This window comes from Coniosporium apollinis (genome assembly GCF_000281105.1).
Source record: "Coniosporium apollinis CBS 100218 chromosome Unknown supercont1.5, whole genome shotgun sequence".
In the NCBI taxonomy this organism is placed as follows: domain Eukaryota; kingdom Fungi; phylum Ascomycota; class Dothideomycetes; genus Coniosporium; species Coniosporium apollinis.
In genome coordinates, this window is record NW_006913267.1 from 737,139 (window position 1) to 758,956 (window position 21,818).

The 21,818-nt window shown below is 55.1% G+C and overlaps 12 protein-coding genes across 12 annotated transcripts; 7 read left to right on the top strand and 5 right to left on the bottom strand.

The window, feature by feature from the left end:
- Nucleotides 1-384: 384 nt before the first annotated feature.
- W97_01603 (uncharacterized protein) lies at nt 385-927 on the top strand (the record flags this gene model as incomplete). The annotated part of the gene is made up of 1 exon (XM_007779508.1): nt 385-927. One exon carries the CDS (start codon nt 385-387, stop codon nt 925-927), a length of 543 nt encoding a protein of 180 aa, XP_007777698.1.
- Nucleotides 928-1,498: 571 nt separating this feature from the next.
- Nucleotides 1,499-2,727, bottom strand: W97_01604 (uncharacterized protein; the record flags this gene model as incomplete). Its single annotated transcript, XM_007779509.1, has 2 exons — nt 1,499-2,337; nt 2,409-2,727. 2 exons carry the CDS (start codon nt 2,725-2,727, stop codon nt 1,499-1,501), a joined length of 1,158 nt encoding a protein of 385 aa, XP_007777699.1.
- A 1,535-nt stretch (nt 2,728-4,262) lies between these two features.
- W97_01605 (uncharacterized protein) lies at nt 4,263-4,562 on the top strand (the record flags this gene model as incomplete). Its single annotated transcript, XM_007779510.1, has 1 exon — nt 4,263-4,562. The coding sequence occupies one exon, from the start codon at nt 4,263-4,265 to the stop codon at nt 4,560-4,562; it is 300 nt and encodes a 99-aa protein (XP_007777700.1).
- Nucleotides 4,563-5,441: 879 nt separating this feature from the next.
- W97_01606 (uncharacterized protein) lies at nt 5,442-7,010 on the top strand (the record flags this gene model as incomplete). The annotated part of the gene is made up of 1 exon (XM_007779511.1): nt 5,442-7,010. The coding sequence occupies one exon, from the start codon at nt 5,442-5,444 to the stop codon at nt 7,008-7,010; it is 1,569 nt and encodes a 522-aa protein (XP_007777701.1).
- Nucleotides 7,011-7,419: 409 nt separating this feature from the next.
- On the top strand, nt 7,420-9,221 carry W97_01607 (uncharacterized protein; the record flags this gene model as incomplete). Its single annotated transcript, XM_007779512.1, has 5 exons — nt 7,420-7,511; nt 7,569-7,871; nt 7,931-8,378; nt 8,443-8,817; nt 8,871-9,221. 5 exons carry the CDS (start codon nt 7,420-7,422, stop codon nt 9,219-9,221), a joined length of 1,569 nt encoding a protein of 522 aa, XP_007777702.1.
- A 364-nt stretch (nt 9,222-9,585) lies between these two features.
- W97_01608 (uncharacterized protein) lies at nt 9,586-10,331 on the bottom strand (the record flags this gene model as incomplete). Its single annotated transcript, XM_007779513.1, has 2 exons — nt 9,586-10,083; nt 10,257-10,331. The coding sequence occupies 2 exons, from the start codon at nt 10,329-10,331 to the stop codon at nt 9,586-9,588; spliced, it is 573 nt and encodes a 190-aa protein (XP_007777703.1).
- A 53-nt stretch (nt 10,332-10,384) lies between these two features.
- Nucleotides 10,385-10,699, bottom strand: W97_01609 (uncharacterized protein; the record flags this gene model as incomplete). The annotated part of the gene is made up of 1 exon (XM_007779514.1): nt 10,385-10,699. One exon carries the CDS (start codon nt 10,697-10,699, stop codon nt 10,385-10,387), a length of 315 nt encoding a protein of 104 aa, XP_007777704.1.
- Nucleotides 10,700-11,234: 535 nt separating this feature from the next.
- Nucleotides 11,235-13,279, bottom strand: W97_01610 (ferrooxidoreductase Fet3; the record flags this gene model as incomplete). Its single annotated transcript, XM_007779515.1, has 6 exons — nt 11,235-11,550; nt 11,611-11,985; nt 12,039-12,259; nt 12,318-12,773; nt 12,826-12,864; nt 12,926-13,279. 6 exons carry the CDS (start codon nt 13,277-13,279, stop codon nt 11,235-11,237), a joined length of 1,761 nt encoding a protein of 586 aa, XP_007777705.1.
- A 1,215-nt stretch (nt 13,280-14,494) lies between these two features.
- W97_01611 (uncharacterized protein) lies at nt 14,495-15,911 on the top strand (the record flags this gene model as incomplete). Its single annotated transcript, XM_007779516.1, has 7 exons — nt 14,495-14,519; nt 14,570-14,694; nt 14,751-14,811; nt 14,860-15,244; nt 15,298-15,409; nt 15,466-15,552; nt 15,612-15,911. The coding sequence occupies 7 exons, from the start codon at nt 14,495-14,497 to the stop codon at nt 15,909-15,911; spliced, it is 1,095 nt and encodes a 364-aa protein (XP_007777706.1).
- Nucleotides 15,912-16,462: 551 nt separating this feature from the next.
- On the top strand, nt 16,463-17,809 carry W97_01612 (uncharacterized protein; the record flags this gene model as incomplete). Its single annotated transcript, XM_007779517.1, has 1 exon — nt 16,463-17,809. One exon carries the CDS (start codon nt 16,463-16,465, stop codon nt 17,807-17,809), a length of 1,347 nt encoding a protein of 448 aa, XP_007777707.1.
- Nucleotides 17,810-19,041: 1,232 nt separating this feature from the next.
- On the top strand, nt 19,042-19,853 carry W97_01613 (uncharacterized protein; the record flags this gene model as incomplete). Its single annotated transcript, XM_007779518.1, has 2 exons — nt 19,042-19,737; nt 19,791-19,853. The coding sequence occupies 2 exons, from the start codon at nt 19,042-19,044 to the stop codon at nt 19,851-19,853; spliced, it is 759 nt and encodes a 252-aa protein (XP_007777708.1).
- Nucleotides 19,854-20,500: 647 nt separating this feature from the next.
- W97_01614 (40S ribosomal protein S18) lies at nt 20,501-21,514 on the bottom strand (the record flags this gene model as incomplete). Its single annotated transcript, XM_007779519.1, has 4 exons — nt 20,501-20,800; nt 20,859-20,944; nt 20,998-21,039; nt 21,361-21,514. 4 exons carry the CDS (start codon nt 21,512-21,514, stop codon nt 20,501-20,503), a joined length of 582 nt encoding a protein of 193 aa, XP_007777709.1.
- Nucleotides 21,515-21,818: the final 304 nt, after the last annotated feature.

Here is a 21,818-nt window from a genome sequence, read left to right on the forward strand (position 1 = left end):
CGGATAAGCAGCTTGTGATAGGACAGATCGAGATGGATGACTTTCCTGATCACGGCGACGACTTCAGCTCAGCTCAAATTGTTTTCAGCTGTAAGCAGTATACCCAAATGCCCACCAATCGACGATGCGTGGAACTAAGAGACAACCGAAGGTCCATAAGGGCTGTCTGGACTGTCCGGGAGACCTCTCTGCAGCAGCTCTCAGTCCGACATCTCACTCCACTGTCATACCTCCACTGAGTCAACATCACCTTCTCGTTCAAAAGACTGTCACCCATAGGCCATTATGGCGATGGTAATACTGCCACCACGTCCAAAAATCCCTCTCTGCGCTTGAGCCTGACAGACTAAACAGAGTTCCACCTCCTCGCGCCTAAGCGAGAACATGATGGCCACCTCGCATCTAGTCTCCGAGGCAATGGCGAACGCGCGCCCCATCACCTACGCAGAAGCCGACGCGCCCCAGAGCTCCTCGGAGGCCGGAGACGAGACTGCCGCCGCCGCCAGCGCAACCGCCCGCTACAGGACCGTCATCCGCATCTACATGCTCTCGACCGGCGACGACCCGGGCTCCGTGTGCGAGCTCAAAGGCTCCATTCGAACAAACGCCGGCGGCCAGACCAACGTCCGGTCCATCAGCGAGGAGTTGCAGGTGAAGAAGAACTGGAGCAGCGAGAACGGCGGGTTGGGGCATCTTCTCGCTTCTGTGACTAGGGAGACGGTCTTTGTGCCCGCGACGTTCTCGGGGTATCTGTATGAGGAGGGGAGTGTCGTCCAGGGGGACAGGGTGATTTTGAACCATGCGATCGATTTTAGTACTACAGGGATTGATTGGGCGAACGGGAGTGCGTGGAAGGTGAAGAGTTGGAATACGGGGGATAAACGCTACGCTTGTCATTTTTGGTGGCGGGTGACCAAACTGGCCTGAGACTGGCAAGGCTTGAGCCGAGACGGAGTAAAGTGCAGATCTGGCGAGGGCGTCTAGACTGCTTTCGAGATTCTCAAGCTGTAGTTACGCCGGTGGATAGCTGACTATAACTCGCATTACGATGTCGGCTACAGTGTTTCAAAGGTACCGGAGAAGATGAACGTGTGAAAGAATGAGTAATGTTGAACGACCAACCTTCTAATGCTTACCAAGCTGTTCGACTTGCTCCGCAGCGAATCTGTTGCTCATGGTACGGCCAATCTCTTCCGACATCGCCCAAGTGGGCATCTAGATGCTCTGCGAAGCCCAGCGCTGCGAGAATCTTTCCGAGCAGATCCTATGACTTGTCAGAGAAGAAATACAATCAATTCGCCTAGGTAGGATACAACGCGTGAAAGGAACCTCGCAGGCAGCCGCAGCATACCTGCAGACAACTCGTAGCTCGTCAGACCGAATCTACACACATTCCATGCGTGCGCCAGTCCTCAAACGCGCCGCAACGCCCATCGCAAGATGCCGAACGCAGTTCAAACCACTCTCCTGCCTCACCACTCTCTGTCTCCCAATAAGCCTACCTCACTATCCCAATCCGCTCCTCATACGCCCTCCACGCCTCCGTGCGATACCTCTCCGTCTCCCTCACCCTATCATTTGCCGCCAAGATCCCCCTTCCCACAATCACAACATCACACCCCATCTCCCCCACCACCCTCCTGGGCGTGTTATACTGCTGCCCCAACTTATCCCCCATCTTCCCCTCGGCCTCCTGTCCCTCTTTCGGCAGCTGCACCCCCGGCGTCATCGTCACGAAGTTGTCTCCCGCTTCGGCATTCAGCGCGCGCTGCGCGATAAACCCCATAACGAACTCCCTGTGTTCCCGCGCAATCGCGACACACTGCTCCGTATAGCTCCCCGTGAGGAGATTCCCCTCGCTGCTCATCTCCGCCAACAACAACAGCGCGCGCAGGAACGGCGGCGGGCCCAACCGCTCCAGCATCCCATCCCGATCCGCATCTCCGTCGCACCCCTCCTCCATGTCCAGCGGCGAGCACGCCTGCGGGGATATGCTCTCATTGTGCTGGCTGATCGTCGTGCTAATAGACACGACACTCTCCTTCCTTCCCGCAGCGGTGCTGCGCGCGGTGAGGAAGTCGTTCGCGCCGTCGTGCGGGGGCCCGGGGCTGTCGTCGAAGTCGTCCAAGTCGGGCGAGTCGGAGTCGGAGAAGGGGGTTGAGTGCGGGGAGGCGCTGATCTCGGTGTGCACGGCGGTGTTGTAGGATGCGATTGTGCTGGCGGCGGCTTCTTTGAGCGCGCGCACGATTGCGGGGCCGGGGAAGATGTGCGCGTTTGTGATGTCGGCCCAGAGGGAGATGCGGAGGGGGCCGGCGGTATATTGTTTTTGGACGGTTTCTGGGGGAAGAGTGGGTTAGGGTCTGAGCTGCAAGGTGGTGGGGGGGAGGGATGGGGGACGCAATTTATACCTCCAATGTCACCGAACTTCCGGTCCTCGAAAATGAGGAACCGTTTCCGCCGCGCGATGTCGCGGAGCCCCTTGATTGTGCGGTCGCCGAAGTCGTTGATGATGTCGGCGTGTGTTTTGAGTACGCATATCGAGTCGCCTACTTCCTCTGCTACGGCCAGGAGCTCGGCGGTGGTGGAGACATCAGCGGATAGACACAGGTTTGTTCGCTTGATGGCGATGAGGCGCAGGAGGTAGGCTGCCAGCGGTGAGGTGCCTGGTAGGAAGGCGCGTTCTCGGTAGGTTTGCGTGCGCGTTGGGTGGGGAGCTGCGGAAGCCATTGCGGGACGGCGTGGATGGCAGCAATGGCTTGTGAGATTAACTCACGTCCTTGGTTGATGTCGATGTCGATGTCGGCAGAGGAGAGGGATCATAGGGTGGAACAGGAATTGAGGGAGATGTGCGAGGGACAGCATTCAGATATTCGAGTGGTTCGGCTCGATTCCTTGACAGGTCGGAAAGGCATGAAAGTCAAAATGCTCCGCTTTGATGTTACTGGGCTGGGCATGTACATATGCTGGCGTCCGCAGATGGCTCAAAAGCAGATGGACGGGTTGGCAGTCTAGGCCTGCTGGATCTGCTGCTCCGCTGCGAGCTGTTTTGTGCCGCACGCACACCGCAAAAGCGGTCATTTTTGGTTGTGCTCACGGCCCGCACTTCCCACGGGAGCGAAGGCGGGAGATGGCCGAAATCCAGATCAGCCTGGAAAAACGTTCCGCTCATCGTGCCACTCGTTCCCCCTGCTTCAACGCCTCAGATGCAGCCATCCAAACGAAGAACAACAGTCCTGCATCTCTAGCTTCCGGGCTTGTCGCGTACCGTACCTTCCTCCGGTCCCTCTGCTTGGCCGCTGCCCTTGCAGCTTCATCGAAGCGCAGCCGCCGGCCTTGCGAACCGTCAGGCTCTCAGGCCACCGCTCTTTGCTCGAGTGCATCAAACTTGATTCAAGTCATTCTCCCTTTTTTCCTTCACGCTTTGACCTTCTCATGTACCTTGTGTCTATCCAACCCTCTGACGTATACGGTTGTTTGGTTCAAAGACATCAGACGAGGTGGCTGGTCGATGAGGAAGCGGGACTTGGGTGTATAGGGAGGCCTCGCCCACCACCAGATAGACGATCAATCAAGTCGCTTGTCCTCATGTTTCGGCTGTCTTCGCCTCAGCCATGGCCGACGCCCACTGCACAATCTGCAACGTCAAACAGGCTCGTCGATGTGATAGATGTAAATCTACTGCATGCTGCTCCCTGGAATGCCAACAAACCGACTGGCCACCCCCCCGGCCACTTCTGCAAGCCTTTTACCAAACACATCGTCCCTCCTAGCCCTAACTCGCGCCGTGCCATTCGTTTCCCTATCCGTCCAGGTCCCCACCCTACTCTGATCTGGGTCGAGATCGAGCGCAACGAGCTGCGACCATGACAAGCTGCTGCTCGACGACCTGCTCAAGAACTCTCCTAATAAGCCTGGTTATATCGGCCGTGGTGTTACCATGATCCGCGGCAACACTTTACGTGCTGGATCGAACGATCACGCCCTCGAACTGACCTACTTAGATGACTTTATCAACGAGTCTCCCTTCAATCAAAGCCTACCGAGTGTTGGAGGAAGCCAATGACACTCCTGGCGCGGCTCCCTCATCCGCTATGGCTAAAGCTGGAGCCGCGTTTGATCCGCCATGCTACTAAGACGTCACCTTGGCCGACGTCCGCGACGTAGTCGATTACCTTGCCTAGTACCGTGAGGGAATCAGCAGCGCCACCGATGGCGTCGGCAGCGACACCCGTTTCGCTCGCAATGTCGTCCTGCCTTCTCAAATGGGCAAGGTGAAAGGGGTGCGTGCCAATGCTCGTGGCGACCAGGTTGTTCGTGGCCGCCCGCTCTTCCAGACTGTCGACGTGCCGCGGCGCAGCCCGCTCTTCTACCACGAAGGTGACGACCGGTCCTCGGTCACTGAGCGTTTGGCACCGGCAGTCAGACCAGTGTGTGCAAAGAAGTACGCGCCAGATCCAGCATGGAAGGCTAAGGATGCCATGTCCGATCGTTTCGATAATCCGGTTGTGGATACACTGTACATGGACCTGAACCCAGATAGCCCCGGGTGGGCCTTCGGCTAGATTCGCCGTTGTTCGACGTGGGTAGCGTTCTGCTTGTCGCTCGGGACCGAGAGGATCTGAGCATTGCGGATGTGGAGCGGATCTACCGCTTCAGCCACGACTGGATTCGCCCTCAGATTGAGCGGTACATCGATGGGGAGACAGAGATACCAAGTCCCGAGGCGTTTCTCAGGTTAACGATTGAAGCGTTCCGAGAGCAGTCGAGTGAGGCGATGCAGACGTAGAGCAACTTTGGCAAGTAGGCGGGGACTGAGGGTTTTCAGCACTCCGCGCCTATGTATTGCCCCAGTCGTTTCGAGTTTCTTTTCTTCGAATTTTGGTCTTGAGTCCCCTTTGAAATACAACAAAGACTTTCTCAACAGTCTTTGAAATCTCTCAGGACACTATCCCTACGCTGATCGTCTTAAATGAAATGAACGTTAACCAAACATCAATCTTTAGGCCCGCTGGGCCTCCCATAACCAGGTGATCCTTTAATGTCCCATTCGCCCACGTCTGGAGATGCCGTGCACTCTGATCACGCGTACGGACACCCATCTACTGCATAGCAATCGGGGGGTATGGACAGTATCGGCACAGTCACGTCCCGGCCGTGAATGTTGACCACGCGCACCTCGCGTGACACCATCAGCGGACCGACGCATTCACACGATGCTGCTGGCGATTCGCCTCCCTATTCCCGGGTAAATGCGGCGCCGTCAGATAATGGTATAACCTTCTCGCAGTACCTGTCCCGACATTCTCAATGGACCATGATCGACGTGCCTCGAATTTCGTTGTGCTGGATAACTTCGTTAACAGTATCAGAGAGATCATAATTCTTTGAACGTATCGTTATTTGAGGGCATAACTGCACCTACTCTGACAGTGGTAAGACCGATGGACTCCTCGAAGCCAGACATCAGAGGAAGTCCGCCAGAAAGCACAGCACTTTATTCTCCTTCGCGCACTGATTACGCGTCGCCACTCCGGCTTACTAGACAGCTTGTCAAAGCAATCCTTGGAGATGGAGACACTCCGGGATGCTCAAGTACATGGCGCTTCCGGGTTGATAGGGACTTCCTCGCTCCAGCGGACAACTCAGCGGCCGGCTCCAAGGCGCCAATCTCGTGGCTACAGAGCCGAGGCTCGGAAGAAGCTCAAAGCACGGAGGCCATTACGGCTTGGTTTGAGCAGCTCATCCGCAACGAGCTCTTTAAGGTTCGGTATGAGGAGATATCGCGGAGAAGGTCCTCTTTTGGAGAAGAAAGCCTCCCAATCTACTTCGACAACGGAGACCAACGACCGTCACCGACGCAGACGGGATTCTCGGTAGTCCTGGTACCGGTGGGCATTGACACCAGCGCATTACAGCGGATCCGTGAGGGAAGATGGCCGCCAACTCAAAGCCGTGTGCGCATTCTGGAGAGCTTGCAGTTGCCGCGCTACATCAACGATGCAACTGGCCAGGATCCAATGATGGAAGAACTGCGTGATGGAGCAACTGCTCTTCGCCGGATCCTGGAATTCAGGGAGAGGACCACAAAGCGAGAAAACGCCATGACTCTGAATGCGCGCGGAAAGCGTTCTTCGCCGCTCCTCCTGCGCTATCCAGCGGATGTGAATGGAAGTCTGAGAGCTGCGATACAGTACTTCGAAGTGGTATATGATGTACAGCGGTACAATTGCACCGGCGCAATCAGGCATATCGTTATCCCGCACAGCGACCATGAGCAGATTCGAGTGGACATAGAACACAACATGCACTTGAGGTGGCAGAACGCTCTGCGAACCGAGTACAGAAAGGAACGACGAGCGCTCAGAGAACGTAAGAGAGATGTATACTACCTTGACGACGAGCAGGAGAGGAGTCGCGTAGACACGGAGAAGCGTCTCCTGAATAAACAGATCTTCGACGAATGCAAGTTGCGAGAACTCAGCGAAGCCGCTGCCGGGTTGCGCGAACAGATGGAGCAACCTCTATCGGAGCTGGCGAAGCTCTTCACTTACTATCTAGCGCAAAGAAGTGACATGATGACGCGATCCACGACCTTACCAGAGCTGGTTGAAGATCTAGACGACAAGCTCACCTCTTTGACGGACACCATCGACAGCTCGTGGAGAGACCTGGAAGAACAGATAGACACCCTCGATACCATTCTTACTCACGCAAACACAGTAACCCGCAAAGCCGTCACCCAACTGCACAGGCTCACAGCACTAGACGTCCCAAATCCCGATGCCAGGGCAGAAGAGGTCAGCAAGCGGCTTGAGCACCCCGAAGCCCTGCATTTCATCGGCAGGGTAGTGGGCAACATGCAGACGATACACAACGTTGCGCTTTCCGTTGCTGAGCGGGCTCATAAGCTGGCTGCTGGTGCACAGGGAGTAGCGGCAGGCGGGCTGAAGGTGATGGTTGCGGCAGAGGATTGCGTGGTTTATGCGGAGGTTGAAGGATGCTCTGGCTAGGCAGATTCTAGAGTTTGAGCTAGAAACGCGCTAGAAGCCTCCAGGAATGCTTTCCGGTCTTGGCTGCGTGCTGTGAGCCTCTCATGCACACAAGGCCATCCTTGGCATGTGGTGAGCCGCTGATAGCGTGTAGATCTCCGAGATGCGGTATCAGTATTGGGGGCTAAAACACCAGCACCCCACAACAATCAAACACTCGTTCGTGATCAAAAGCCGGTTAGACGCCTTGAACGTTGTTAGGTTTATAAGCAACGTTCCATCGGAGGTTCCGTCTGCATACCAACGTCATGTATAGCCACACGCCTTGGAGGCTCCAATTGTTTCTTTATCTTGCGTATCCGCCTACTCAACTTATTCGTATTCACACTTTACTCTTGAGAATCCAGCAAGCTGCCCGATTGATTAAGCTATGGAGTTCTTTCGAAAGACATTGAGGGGCATCAAGCCCCCCGGCTACGTAGTAGCCTCGTCAGTGATCTCAATCGGCGGTATGCTCAATGGGTAAGACCCCAAAGTCCCTCAAAGCCCGGAAACAGAAGCGTTAAGAACGTCTCCCAGCTACGATACCGGCTCCATCGGCGCTGTGACCGAGATGCCGTATTTCCTGCGCACATTCGGCCACTTCACGCCTTTCATACGCGGCTTCACGGTCTCACTGATTATGCTTGCCGGCGCCTGCCCGGCCTTCTTCGCCGGCCAACTGGCCGATCGGTTTGGTCGGCTGCGGATCACTATGATTGGCGCGCTTGTGTTCGTCGTTGGTGCTGCGCTCGAGGGTGGCGCGTATAATTTCCCTATGTTCCTTGTAGGGAGGGCGCTGTGTGGACTTGGGCAGGGCGTATGGCTCAGCAACGTCTCAGTGTAGGTTGTAGAATCACCGGAGAAGAGCCTAATGGTTTCTCAGCTGAAGCTTACTGCAGGTACATCTGTGAAATCGCTCCCAGCGCACGCCGTGGAATGCTTGTGTCCGCGCCACAGCTGATGTGCACGGCCGGCATCTGCCTCGGCTACTTCACCTGCTATGGAAGTGTACGGATGGACTCGACGATGTCGTGGCGGATCCCCTACATCTTCCAGGCGGTCGGAGGTCTCTTACTTGCTGCCGCTTGCTGTTTCCTGCCAGAGTCACCTCGATGGCTGCTCCTCAACAACAGACGGGACGAAGCGATGCGCAATCTCGAGCGTCTAGACTTCTCGAGGACGGAAGCTGAGAAGGACTTCCTTAATGCCACCGAGCAGGCGGCTCTGAGCAAGTCGACAACGGAGGGACTTCTCTTAGTTTTTCGACGCCAGTACCGCTCTCGTACGATTCTTGGTTTGTTTGTTCTCGGGATGATGCAGCTTTCTGGTATCGACGCCGTCCTCTACGTAAGCATATCTGGATCTCGCCAGAGTGACCTGCCTTGATATCTGGTCGCTGACAGCTGTCCAGTATGCTCCCACTCTCTTTGCGCAGGCCGGTCTGCCAAACCAAACAGCATCTTTCCTCGCGTCCGGTGTCTCAGCAATACTGATGCTAGCAATCTCCATCCCAGCATTGCTGCTGGCAGACAAGTGGGGTCGGCGAACCTCAGCGATCTCCGGCGGGCTTGCGCTCTCGAGCTGTATGATCGTTATCGGATCGCTCTACGCTTCGAAAGTCGTCCATCCTGAGGGAGCCGGGAAGTGGTTCGTCATTGTGCTCATCTTTGCTTTCGCGCTTACGTACTGCTTCACTTGGGCCGTTGTTGGCAAAATCTACGCCAGCGAGATCCAACCTGGAAACACGAGAGCAGCGGCTAATTGTCTGGCCCAAGGACTGAGTTTCGTACGCGTTGTTCTGAATATCTTCCTTGAGAGAGTGTTGCTGACGCGCCACAGTTCACCAACTGGCTGGTGGCTATCATATCACCGGTGCTACTCGCGAGCTCTTCATCCGGAGCTTACTTCCTCTTCGGCTGCCTTGCCCTAGGTACCGTAGCCGTCCTAGCCGCGTGCATGCCGGAAACGAGGAGCCTCTCCCTCGAGTCTATCCAAGACGCCTTTCAGAGGCCGCCAATGCGAAGTTCGCTGCATCATCTCCGGAGATCCTTCTTTAGCTCGTCTTCCAAGACGAGCTCCGCCTCTACGATGCAGGACGCTACTGAGTTGACAGCCTTTGAAGACTCGGAGGCGGCGGTGACTGTGAGATCGAGTATTCAAATATCTGCGGCGTTGAGGACTACAATCTAAGATCCGATACGGGCCCTCACTCTTGAGGCGGGAGCGCTCCATCTGGGATTTGCCTGCCGAATGGCCTGCGCTATTACATGGTCTGTCAGGCGCAGGAGCACTGTGAAGCCGTGACATGGCAAGCAACGGTAGAACAAACGTTGCGTGTGTGTTGATCTGGCCTTTGCCCTTCTCTTTTCGGCGTCGATTGTTTTGGTAACTGTGCACGGGGGATGCCGTTCGTAGAAGTGCAAGCTGTCCCTGAATGAGCTGATAGATTTCCAGTCCGCGCAAATGTACGACTGTTGACACCGTTTGATGTTTGTATCGCAGCCCACCTTATGTGACAACACCGAGCCCATGCCGAAGCCGCCACTCTGTGATCTTACTCGCCCTGCTTCCTTTTCGGCCTCGCCTTCTTCGCCGCCTCGCACAGCTCCCTCTTCGGCAATTTCTCCAACCATCCCTCCTCCCTCACAATCTCCCCAGCCAAAAAATACGGCCTCCCGCTCTCTCCCCTAAAAGTCTTTGCCCAGCCTTCCAGCGTCTCCCGCACCTTCCTCTTCGCAACCTTCATCTCCCTCGCCCGCCTGTTCTTCAACTCCGCCTTTGTCGGCTGCGGCGCATCCGGCGGGTCCACCGGAATAAACATCTCCTCGACCCCGCGCAGGTCAGGCGTCAGGTCCTCCTCGAAGCATCCGGTCACGAAGGCCCGCGCGGCGTCGCGGCCGGCAAAGAAGTGGTACGAGCCGCCTGGGCCGTAGAAGTGGCGGCCGGCAGAGACGTCGTAGATCGTGCCATTTAGGCCGACGTAGATTGGTTTGGTTGGGTCGGTGCCGGAGTAGGCGGAGAGTTCGATGTCGGTGAGATGGATTGGGCCGTTCTGCGGTGGGCTTGTGTTAGCGTTGTCCACTGATATCGAGTGTTAATCCTGTCGGTTCAGGATGCTTTCCATAACTCCAGCTCCAGTTCCAGCTTCGGAAGAGCAGCCATAGCCCAGACACCGGGCAACATATGTGCCATGTAACGCAACCCTAGAGGCGCAGAGAAACGTACCCACCACGCCTTAACCTGCTCCCCCCGACTCCACCACGGCCTATACCCCCACGCAACCGACTCCCCCGTAACCATCCAACTAACAGCCGCGCTCAACAGCAACAGCCCTCCCAGCACTCTCAGCACATCTACAACCCCCAAGCTTCCAGTCCCTCCGTGTTCCTGTCCAATCTCCCTATCTCCTCTCCCTCTTTTGCCTCCTCCACTTTCCCCCTCCCCGGCCTCGGCACCGCCATCCGCCACGGATGCGTCTCTCCGAAGCTCTTCTGCATCTTCTTCCCCAGCACGGCTTTTTCGGAGCCGGGCGCCGGGTTCATCCATTGCGAGAAGGAGATCTGGATTATGGAAGCGGCGATGATGGCGGGGATGCCTTTTGCGGCTGTAGCCCAGAAGTTGGAGGAGCGGAGGGTCTGCAAGATGGAGGGGGAGGGCTTGGGGCTCATTGTTTGGTTCTACTAGGTGGGCGAGGGAAAGTTTGGTGGTGGTGATGAGATGGGTCGAAAGGGCCGGGCCGATGGCGGTGCTGGGCGGAAGGTCACGTGGGATGGGAGATTGAGTTGGAAGTGGTGTTAATATGCACCTGGATGACAGAAGTCGCTGCACACCTAGAACAGAGAGGTCTTCAGTCAGCTTAGCAAGGTCAAGCAAAGAAGCACCTCCTCGTAGTATACTGCCTCATAAACTTGTTCAAGCCAGAGTAAAGATCTTGAAAAGATGGTGAATTTAGCAGATTTTGGTGATTGGGGAGCAAGTTGGAAGTCCAGCAATTGACGAGTCCGGCGATTTCTATCATCCGCGTGATACGGTATCTTTGGGCTTCAGTTCCTTGGTGCACCCCGCTCATGACCGTGTCTGAAAACTCCGCACATGGATGGCTTTACATCTCAGGTGTGAAGATAATGAAGGCGGAGCAACAAGCTTCCTATATACGAGACCGCAGCCCGGGCTCAAGAAAGGGAGTCCTCATCCACGAAAACCTCAACTGCTCCCTTTCTGCGCCTTCCCAATCGGCGCAGCGCCATACCAGGCAATAACCGCAACACCCAAGAAAGCGCTCAAGCAGCTAAACACCAACGCCACGATGCCCTTCGTCGTGAACCCAGCCGGCAGTGGATCCGGCGACACATTCGCACCTCTAAGATCTAACAGATCAACCGTATTGCCGGCCGCGTTGCCCTCGATCGGGATATTTCCGTCACGGCACGCCTGGTAGTGGTCCTCCGGTATCTTCAGGTTTTGCTGCAGGTCGAGAGGCGCTTCGACCATCGTGGCTACGAGACCGGATGCGACGTGCCTGGTTCCGCTTGTGTCAGTAGGGGTAATAGGGTCAGCAGGAGGCGGCAGTCAGACTCACCATTCGATGTGGCAGTGGAAGAGCCATATGCCTGGATTGTTCGCCCGGAAACGGAGGACGATGTTCCCGTTTGGCCGCACAAGCACCGTGTCTCTGCGCATCGGCACTTGCGGCATGGTGACGTTGTTCACGTAGGCCCCTGCTTCTTCATCGGAGCGGAAGGCTACTTGAAATTCGTGGCCGTGAAGGTGGAAAGGGTGTTTCCCGGGATCATCGTTGTTTAGGATGATCTCGACGACGTCGTTCTTGTTGAGAACGAAGCTGTTCGTGTTGACGCCGTAGACGGCAGGATTGGTGGCAGAGGAGCCGGTGGTAAGAGCAGTGTACAAGGTTGGGACCTTCGGCCGGACGTAGGTAATGTCGTTGAAGAAGGCGCTGGATGTTATAAGCTGAGAACAAAATGCGAAACAGAGGGATGCTGGCTCAACTAGTTGGCACCGTCTCCAAGATTATCCATCTTCATGTCAAAGGTGATGGAATAGTCTACTTCGTCAAGAAGAGACATGCCGTCCTGCGGCACCAGGGTATAATCATCAAAAGGATCAAATTCATCCACAAACGCCGGCGTCGGAAGCTCTTTCGTATTATCGTACACAAGCCAGCCAGTGACATTGGAGTTCAAGCCCTCCGGAACCTGGTCGAAGAGATCCTGCATGATTTATCAGCGGGTTCCTAGTATCGGGAACTTGGCATAAAGGTTGATTCACCTGGTCCATGCTGGCAACAAAAGCAAAATTAGAACTCGTATCGTTATTCATCGTGATAAGCACGCTGTACCGCTGCGCAGCAGTCATGTAGAGCATATTCGCCTCCGCAGGTTCAGTGTATATGCCGTCGACCTCAACTACGCGCATCGTGTGACCCTCAAACCAGACGTACGGTGCTGAGAACGCGGCCATGTTGACCATGCGGAACATGTAGGTCTTGCCCGGCTGAACGGGTATGGAGATGTTCTGCGTGCTGTTCCAGAGAGCGGATTGCGGTACGGGCTCAGCTCCCGTAGGGTTGCTGACGCTGATGAACTTTGCCAGCAGATTGTTCATCATGTCGTGATACCAATCCTCGAAGGTAAGGATGATCTCCTCGTCATATTGATCCTTGTACGGAGAGTCAGGGTCATGGATGATCAGTGGGCCGCGAAGACCGTCCGGGTACTGGCCTCGCTATGCAGTTATTAGTAAGTGCTACTTCGTCACGATAGCGGATTCTACGTACTGTGTGAGAGTGATACCAGTAAGTGCCTGGTTGTTCGACCTATGCGGGTATTAGTAGTGGTCCTGCATCATCCTTGCAACTCGGCTTGACTCCAGCATACCATGAAGTCGTAGGTGAACGAGCTGCCAGGAGGAATGCCACACTGAGTGACACTCGCAGGCCCGTCCATGTGAGTCGTGCCGTTTTGAAAGAGTCCATGGAAGTGCAGGCTCGTGGTTTCATTGCCCAGCGAGTTCTTGACATTGACAATGACGCGATCCCCCTTGGTTGCAGTGATGGTAGGAATAGGCCATTGACCGTTAATGCCAATTACTGGGCGAACAAAGGCACCATCGGGATTGGCGTGAACCCAAGAGACATCGAAATCGTAGGTGACGGTAGCAGCCTCGGTGAATAGCCCGGTAGCTAGGAAAAGGATACTCGGGATAAGAAAGTTCGACAGAGAGATAGCCATGGTGTTGACGAAGGGTTGGCCTTGACCTTGGAGTCTCACTCAATCGCTTACAGAGCTCAGCTTGCACAACAATCTGATGCTTGTGTAGTGCACCGATGAAGCAATTGATCTCGATTGATAAGACAAAGGTAAGTTTAGCAGCTTTCAGAAAGTCTCAGACGAGATCTGATAAAAGATTGTACGCTTCTATTGCACAGACACCCAAGACTGCGCTGGCCGAATGTCGGAAGACTTATCTGATTCCAGATCACACCGCCGAAGCGAATTGAGGCTAGTATTCAAGCCCCAGCAGGGCGAGACGTGGCGGATGCGCGAGTCGTTTCAGGGCTGTTAATGAGATACCCAGACAGAAATTTGCGACCAATGAGGATTACATCTCGATCGGACACACGCGAGAACAAAGTGAAGATCGCAGCCAACGAGGCCAATTGAAAACTTACAGGCCACCGTGGTAGTGGAGAATAGGGTTTGAAAGCCCTTCCCGCTCAGGCATCTGCTGACTGCAACGCTGAGTTGGGCTTGAGGCATAAAGTGATGATGGGATGATAATCGGGCCATCTGATAATTACCAAGCTAAGCGCGGAAATTTCCCATGCGTCAAGTCTGTGGGGTGCAGGGGCGTTTTTCTCGGCTGCAGGCTCGGCAGAGCTTGCCTCAGCTTAACTGCGCTAGGTGGGGCATTCAAACTTGCAACTTGAGAGTTGAGAACGGACCAAGAATGCGGTGTGGGCAAGCTGGTGTAAACAAGTTACACTCGGGAGAGAAGCTTCTGGATAATAGAAGCTCAAGACTCTGATAATTGAGAGACTTGGTGGTAACAACTGAAATCCTCACAGCTTCCGAGCGGAGAACCAAGCAACGCTAAGCAATATGTACGATAAACCGGCGGACGGCATGCGCATGGGCCAGACCGTCCAATGCACAGTCAACGGCTGGTTTGCAGATGGTGCGGCTGGAGATTTGCTAGGATCAAGCCGTCTTTTAGCATAGCGCGACAATCGGCACGATGCCAGCGTCGGATGTTGCGCTCTTCGTGTGCCCAGTTCTCGTCGAGCTTTGGCAGCTGTCGTTGTCTTTAAGTTATCTGATCTCCCGTGCTCCCTTCTGGACTGCTGTTATCAGATCATCAGTATCACCACCTACGCGAAGTCAACTCAAAAGCCGTAGCGCTTTCCTTTGCAGAAAGCTAAGCAGGGCGAAGGTCCAGTCGCAAACATGGTGAACGTCTTCGCTGTTCCCGGTGCGTCCATTCGCTTTGGTGACGGGAACGAAATCCTAACATGGATTTAGTGTTTTTCATCTGCTTCCGAGAATGCTTAGAGACGAGCATCATCGTCTCCGTGTTGCTGGCTTTCCTGAAGCAGACCTTGGGTCCTGAGCGAGATCCTGTAATCTATAAGAAGCTCGTGCGACAGGTAATATTGCTTCCAAATTGATATGCCAGGCAAGCTGCTGACTCTTCTACGTTAAGGTTTGGCTCGGTGTGGTCGCTGGTCTAGCAGTGTGCATCATTATAGGCGCAGGCATGATAGGTGAGTGGCTGATCGTAGTGTTTGGATGATTTACTTACTGCCTCGCAGGCGCGTTCTACGGAATCGGCACGGATACCTTCGCGAAGACTGAGGCCATCTGGGAAGGCGTTTTCGGACTTGTCGCGTCCATCATCATCTCGATTATGGGCGCTGCCCTCCTAAGGATTTCGAAACTGCAAGACAAATGGCGTGTGAAGATTGCCCAGGCGATAGAGTCCAAAGATAAGGTCGAAGGAGTTGCCGGCAGTCGCTTCTCGCGGTGGGCCAAGAAGTACGCCATGTTCCTGCTGCCATTCATTACCGTCTTGCGCGAGGGACTCGAAGCTGTCGTCTTTATCGGCGGTGTCGGCCTTGGACTGCCGGCAAGCTCGTTCCCACTGGCGGTCCTTTGCGGCTTGGGTGCAGGTGCTCTGATCGGCTACCTGATCTACAAGTAAGGTTCCATTCCTCCGTAGTTAGGGGTCATTAGCTGATTGCCGCTTCTAGAGGAGGAAACGCCGCGTCACTCCAGATCTTCTTGATCATCTCGACATGCTTCCTGTACCTTGTAGCTGCCGGTCTGTTTTCGAAAGCTGTGTGGTTTTTCGAGGCTAATGCTGTAAGTACTCCCAATGCGTAAACTCCTCGATCTAAAAGGCTAACGCTTCCGCGAAGTGGAACAAGATTGTCGGTGGTGATGCTGCTGAGGTTGGGGCCGGTGCTGGCTCTTATGATATACGCCAAAGCGTTTGGCACGTCAATGTATGTATACCGGCGGTACTGGGACGCCGTATCTTTCAGTCCGCTAACAGCACATGTAGTGCTGTAGTCCCAATCTCAACGGCGGAGGCGGTTGGGGAGTTTTCAACTCCCTATTCGGATGGCAGAATAGCGCCACTTTGGGAAGCGTACTCTCGTACAACCTCTACTGGCTCGTCGTCATTGTTGCATTCCTGGCGATGCGGTACAATGAGCAGACAGGTCATTGGCCATTCGTGAAGGCGAAGAACCCGGGAAGCGAGACCAGCAGCCAGCAAGGAGGCGTCTCTGAGACATGTGTTGAGGGCAAGAGCCATGGTGACGAAGTTCTGTCGGCGAACGTCCGCGAGATCCACAAATGAGTGCATTGAAAGGGGCTGTGACTGTAACGGAAGGTAGACGAAGCGATGAAGGCGGAGAGAGCTTGACTATGACAGATATACCTAGAACAGCTAGCTGAGACCGTCTTGCTTTGTACTTCGCAAGCAATAGGCTTGCGGTCAACCCTCTCAAGCGTCGTCTTCTTCTCGCCGTAACTTGATCATGCAATGGTGACCATCCTTCGCACGGTTTGGTATTGCTGACAAACGTCATGCTCCCGACCTGCGATTGGCTCGGCACAGACCAAGCAACGGCTTTCGAGTGAGGCGACTCTTGATTGTTCGTTACCCTCAGCCAACATTCCCGGAGCATCCTGCTCCAGCTTTTCCATAGGGTACGACGTGGTATGAAAATGGCCTGGCCTTACCCATGAAAGAGCCCCTTCGTACCAAATCCTTCCTATAAATACAAATCCTATCGAGACGTACCCGCCGCAACGGTCGGCATTGCAGTTTGTCAGGCCTCCCACGCGAGTTTAGATTAAGTACCCCACCCGCCGTGGCAACGCCGTCTACAAGTCCTCAGGAACAGGATGCGGAAGAAAGAGCTCTGCACGGCGGCGATTCGGTCGTTCCCGGAATCGACAGAGCAGGAAGACTCGTCCGACGATGATCTCAGGCCGGACTTCACACTGGTATCGCGGACGGGGGACATGATACTGGAGGTCAGCGACGAGAGCGGGAAAGAGACATTCTACTATCGGGTCAAGTCAAGCTGTCTCCGCGATGCGTCGGCGTACTTTGCGAACCTGCTGGGCCACAAGTTCAGCGAAGGCGCTAAGCTTGCCGCAGCGCACACCAATCTGAGTCGATTGTATCCCAGCATCGGAGTGGCACCACTGGACGAACTACCGCGTGTCGCTGTGTCGGACATGGGAAGAATCTCGAAAGTTAGCACCATCAAGAACATCATGGCCGACTTCCTCAGAGTACTACATGGCCTGGACCTCCACGCGCCGAGCCACTCGCTCAGTCCTCCTGTGCAGAACCTCGCCAACCTCGCGATAGTCGCGGACCGCTTCGATGCGTTGCCGTTCTTCTCACGATACATTCATCGGCGGGGGTTTCTTCAGACAATGGATGGCAGGGCGAGGGTCAAGGCGGCTGTAAACCTATCCGAGGAGAAGGTGCGGCAGAAGCTGATGCTTGGTCTGCTCCTGGACTACGGACCTTGGGTGACTACATACAGCAAGAGGCTTCTTATAAGTGGATCTGTGCGGTGGAGGGATCAATGGGTGGATGACCCCAACGGTGCGCTGTGGTGGGACCTTCCCTACGGAGTGGAAGACGAGCTCATCTACCGCCGCGAGTGTGTCCTGGAGACTATCGACTCGCTGCAGTCGCACTTTACAAAGCTCTACACGTCCGGCGAGCGACAATGCAAGCTCGGCTACGACTCCTCCAGCCAGTGCGACTCCTTCCAACTGGGCGAGATGATTCGCTTCTTCACCCGCCTGGGCACAATCCGCTTGCGGAGCACAATCTACGACGTGGAGAGCCCGGAGCACTACAACGGCGACATTGACCGCCTGATCGACACCTTCCGCCAGTGTCCTTCTTACCAGGTCAATGGGCATCACGCGCATTGTGGGCTTCGCTCACGGATCCTCCCCTTGCTGGATCTCATACAGAACCAGCTTAGCCTGGACACCGGAAGTCTGGACATCGGCATCTGCGCCGACTGCTGGCAGCACCACAGAGCGGAGTATGCCTGGAGCGAAGCCAAGCGTCCCCTGATGTGGAACCGGTCAAGACTGACCGCTGTAAGGAAGGGATTGCAGCAAGGGCAGCAGGGTAATTGCTGCCTCGCGAGGCATATCAATATGAGGGAAATGTTCACGGCTGTGGAGAGGGACTGGACGGCTAAAGAAGCTTACTGACGGCCGGCGCGTTTGGCGTCTTCGGACACTCCTATCTCTCCCCGCTGTGGGACATTGGATCACAGCGTGATCGCATCACGCTCGCACCTTGTACTATCAAACTCGCTCATCAGTGTTGGCGGTTGGAGGACATGATTGAGCCTCGCAGCACGAAAACCACAGATGCGAGGGGCGTTTAGAGCTGCCCCTGAACACGGCTTTCAAGGCAGGCCGCAGTGTTCTTATAAGAACAGAGCCGCGGTATAGACGTCCTTGCAAGCCTGTAGGCCGCAGGCTGACCGTGCGAGCCTTTCTGAACGGAGAAGATACTTGGTCTGAGTCTGACATCTGTAGGACTTAAGCGGGGCCGCAGCTTTGAGGCAAATCCGGCCAAGGGACTCAACGGATTGGTTGTGGCACATGTTTCACAGTATAGCAGCAAGATTGTAAGGAACTTGCACAGGTGATGCGCAGCTCGCACGCCGCTTCAGTGAAATGTACGAGTATACCTGGTAGACAGCCCCAGGCTATGCAATGGTTCTGATTGGCTCTATGCATGCACAGCCTTGCGAGGCACAGCTCTGCGGGCCGCCAAGGCCGCTAAGCCTCTCTTTAAAACGAACTCATGAGAGACTTTCTTACACTACCTGTCTTCGATATATGGCGATGCGACCCGGCAGTGCGCTCTTAGAGTGAAGGCTTTCTCAAGGCAGATCGCTGCGCGCAGCGCCCTGCGTCAGAGCAGAACTGCCTCCACCAAGAGATTCATATGTAAAACAAACAGAGTAAGATATAAAAGGGCCTCTGGGTCGGAGCCATTGAACTGTAGTCTACCATCGGTCACTTTGAGCACGAAATATTCCTTCCCCGCACTTCCTACCGGTTCATGATTGTCACTGTTATTTGTCCCTGCACTTAATTCACCATGTCGGCCATCCTTTCCGCATCCATTGTGACTTGCTCACAAACGAATTCACCTTCCTACTACAACAGTTCAAGTACTCCAGATAATGACAGCATGTTTTCCAGTCTGAAACACAGACTTTTTCGCAAGGACCCGAATAGAACATCGTCAACCTCAACAACAGCATCTTCAATCCGGAGCATGAGCTTTAAAGCAAAGGACAGCGAGCAAGCACGACCGAGCAGCAACCCTGTCGAAGCATCTCCGACAACTCGACGGCCAGGTCAGAACAGTTCTAGCTCCCATCTTCACAAAACCCCCAACTAATTCAGTCTTAGCCGCACCTAACATGTCCACCACCGACGCCCCACCCGCCTACACCGCGGCCCCAAACGCCGCCCCCGCCCTTTCAGTCAACTCCCTCGCGCCCCCAGCAGACGACCCCTACACCTTCCTCAGCAGCTTCGACACCGTGTTCCTAATCGACGACTCCGGCAGCATGGCCGGCTCGCGCTGGGCCGAAACGCGGTCCGCCCTCGAAACCATCACCCCGATCTGCGTGGCCCACGACGCCGACGGCATCGACCTCTATTTTCTGAACCGCGCGGACAGCGAGTGGTACCACAATGTGAAGCTGTCCAGCACCGTGGCCGAGATCTTCAGCTCCGTGAGGCCGGGCGGAGGCACGCCGACGGGACAGCGGCTCAATGGCATCCTGAGGCCGTATCTTAAGCGCTACGAGCGGAGTCCTGAGAGCACGAAGCCGCTGAACATCATCATCATAACAGACGGGGAGCCCTCCGACGACGTCGAGAGCCCCATTGTCGCGGCGGCGAAGAAGCTGGATAAGCTTGATGCGCCGGCCTGGCAGGTGGGCATTCAGTTCTTTCAGGTTGGGAGAGAGCCAGCAGCCAAGGCACACCTGAAGCAGCTGGACGATGAGTTGGCGGAGCTGGCGGGGGAGGAGGAGCTTAGGGATATTGTGGATACGGTGCCGTTTACGGGCGCCGAGGGTGGAGAGTTGACGGGGGACGGGATCTTGAAGGTGAGGAGCTGTTGCTTGTGATGAGAACTATGTCGATGCTGATTAGTCTACAGGTGGTCCTAGGAGCTGTGAACCGCAGGCTCGACCGTAAGAAGTCGAAGGACTTGCATCGCTGAGTGGAGTCGATGTTATCACCTATACGTGGCATTGTTGGTATTCTAAGATCCTATGGCTTCGCCCTGGAGGCTCTTGGCTGACTTGAAAAAATTGCACTCTGGTTGGCGGAGCTGACTGTGGGTTCGACCGCATCCTCTATACGTGGCGTTGGTGGCTTTTGCAATCCTATGGCGTCCCTTGAAAAGCTCTCTTTCCACATGAAGAGTTGCATTGGCGGCTTCAATCATTCATGGCTCCTTGGCAGATAGCTGTGCACTACCGATAGAAGACTCCTTTGACCCCTTCTCAAGGGTAGTTGTGTGGATGATACAGAGGGAGTGAACAACTTCATGACACTGAAGCTACATATCAAGGGACTCCACCAACGTCTTGTATGAAAGGCACGGTGAAAATTTCCTGCTGGGAGTATGCGCTTGGTTGTACTTGGAAGCTTGGGACATACTCTGCTCATAGAACACTTTACGTTCATGAAGGGTTTGGATTGTATTACAGCGCGTTCATCGTTTCGAGATGCTCAAAGTGTCATGCGACTCATCACACCACAGCTCCACAGTCAAGGCAAATCTTGTTTCAAGCTATGTGAACAAAAATGCCCAAGCGCAAGTCGCAATTCGCACCCATGACGCCCACCATCCATCGCACACGCTTAACCCTTCTTCTTCGACACACCAACGGTACGACCCCTACGGCCAGTCGTCTTCGAGTGCTGACCACGCACCCTGAGGCCCCAGTAGTGACGGAGACCACGATGAGCGCGGATCTTCTTCAGACGCTCCAAGTCGTCGCGTAGCTTGCTGTCCACGCCGTTGGCCAGGATCTGGCTGTCCTTGCCGTCCACGATGTCGCGCTGCCTGTTGAGGAACCATGTCGGGATCTTGTACTGAGTCGGGTTTTGGATGATGGTGACGATTCGCTCGAGTTCTTCGGAGGTGAGTTCACCAGCGCGCTGTGGGATAGGTGTCAGATGGAGTTGCTTGGGCTGTAGGGGATGGGGGTGGACGAACCTTGTTCAAGTCCACATCGGCCTTCTTGCAGACCAAGTTGCTGTAGCGGCGTCCGACACCCTTGATCTTGGTCAAGGCGTACATGACTGGCGATTCGAGTCAGCGCAGGAACTATGTTGATAGTTGTGGGTTTCCTTACCCTTCTGCTTGCCATCGACGTTTGTGTTGAGGAGTCGCAAGACTGAAGAACAAGTCAGCAACTGGCTTTCGACGTGTGTTGTCCCTCTAATGGTTTCCGGTGAGCAGCCTGCGCCAGTGCCGGGAGTGACGTTTTCGTAGTTTGCGCTTGACCGGTCCCTGGCTTTGTCTCTCCGCTCGCCGCCGCTTCAGCAGCCTCTTATCGGCAGAGGAAGATTGTAGCAGCCTCCAGTGTTCATCCGCGGTAACGAAGGCGAGCGAAGAGACGGGCTCTAGCGGCGTAGACTGAGTTGCTGGTTCCCAAGTGGCGGGCTGCTCATCGAACCCACGGGAAGGATTGAAGGTAGAGTCGCGGGAAGCTTACTGAACTGAAAGTTCGACTTCTCTCCCGATACGAGAGACATGATGGGCAACTGTCGTGGTGTCGTGTGGTCGATGGTCTCGTCGTCAATGTCTTCGTCCAAATGAAGTTCAGGCTGTGTGCGCTCGCTTCGGATCAACTCCGGCGAGAGCCGCATCCGCGGACCGCCAAGACTCCGATTGTCTTCCACATCTTCAACTCTCTCTCTCTCTCTCTCTCTCTCTCTCTCTCTCTCTCTCTCTCTCACACACAACGACCTCCCGCCGGCCCACCCACGTGAAGATCTGGCAGCTCCTCTTAGGCATTGGGATTCGATGCGCCAGACGTGAGCTTGACGTTGTTCGGCAGCAACAGTACGTGCACGCAAAGAGATCCAAGCGGCTGCCAAGGCATCTTTCAATCTTCGAAATTCGTTCTTTGTAGTCTTCTATGTTGAATCTTCCTTCGAACTAGTCATGCAT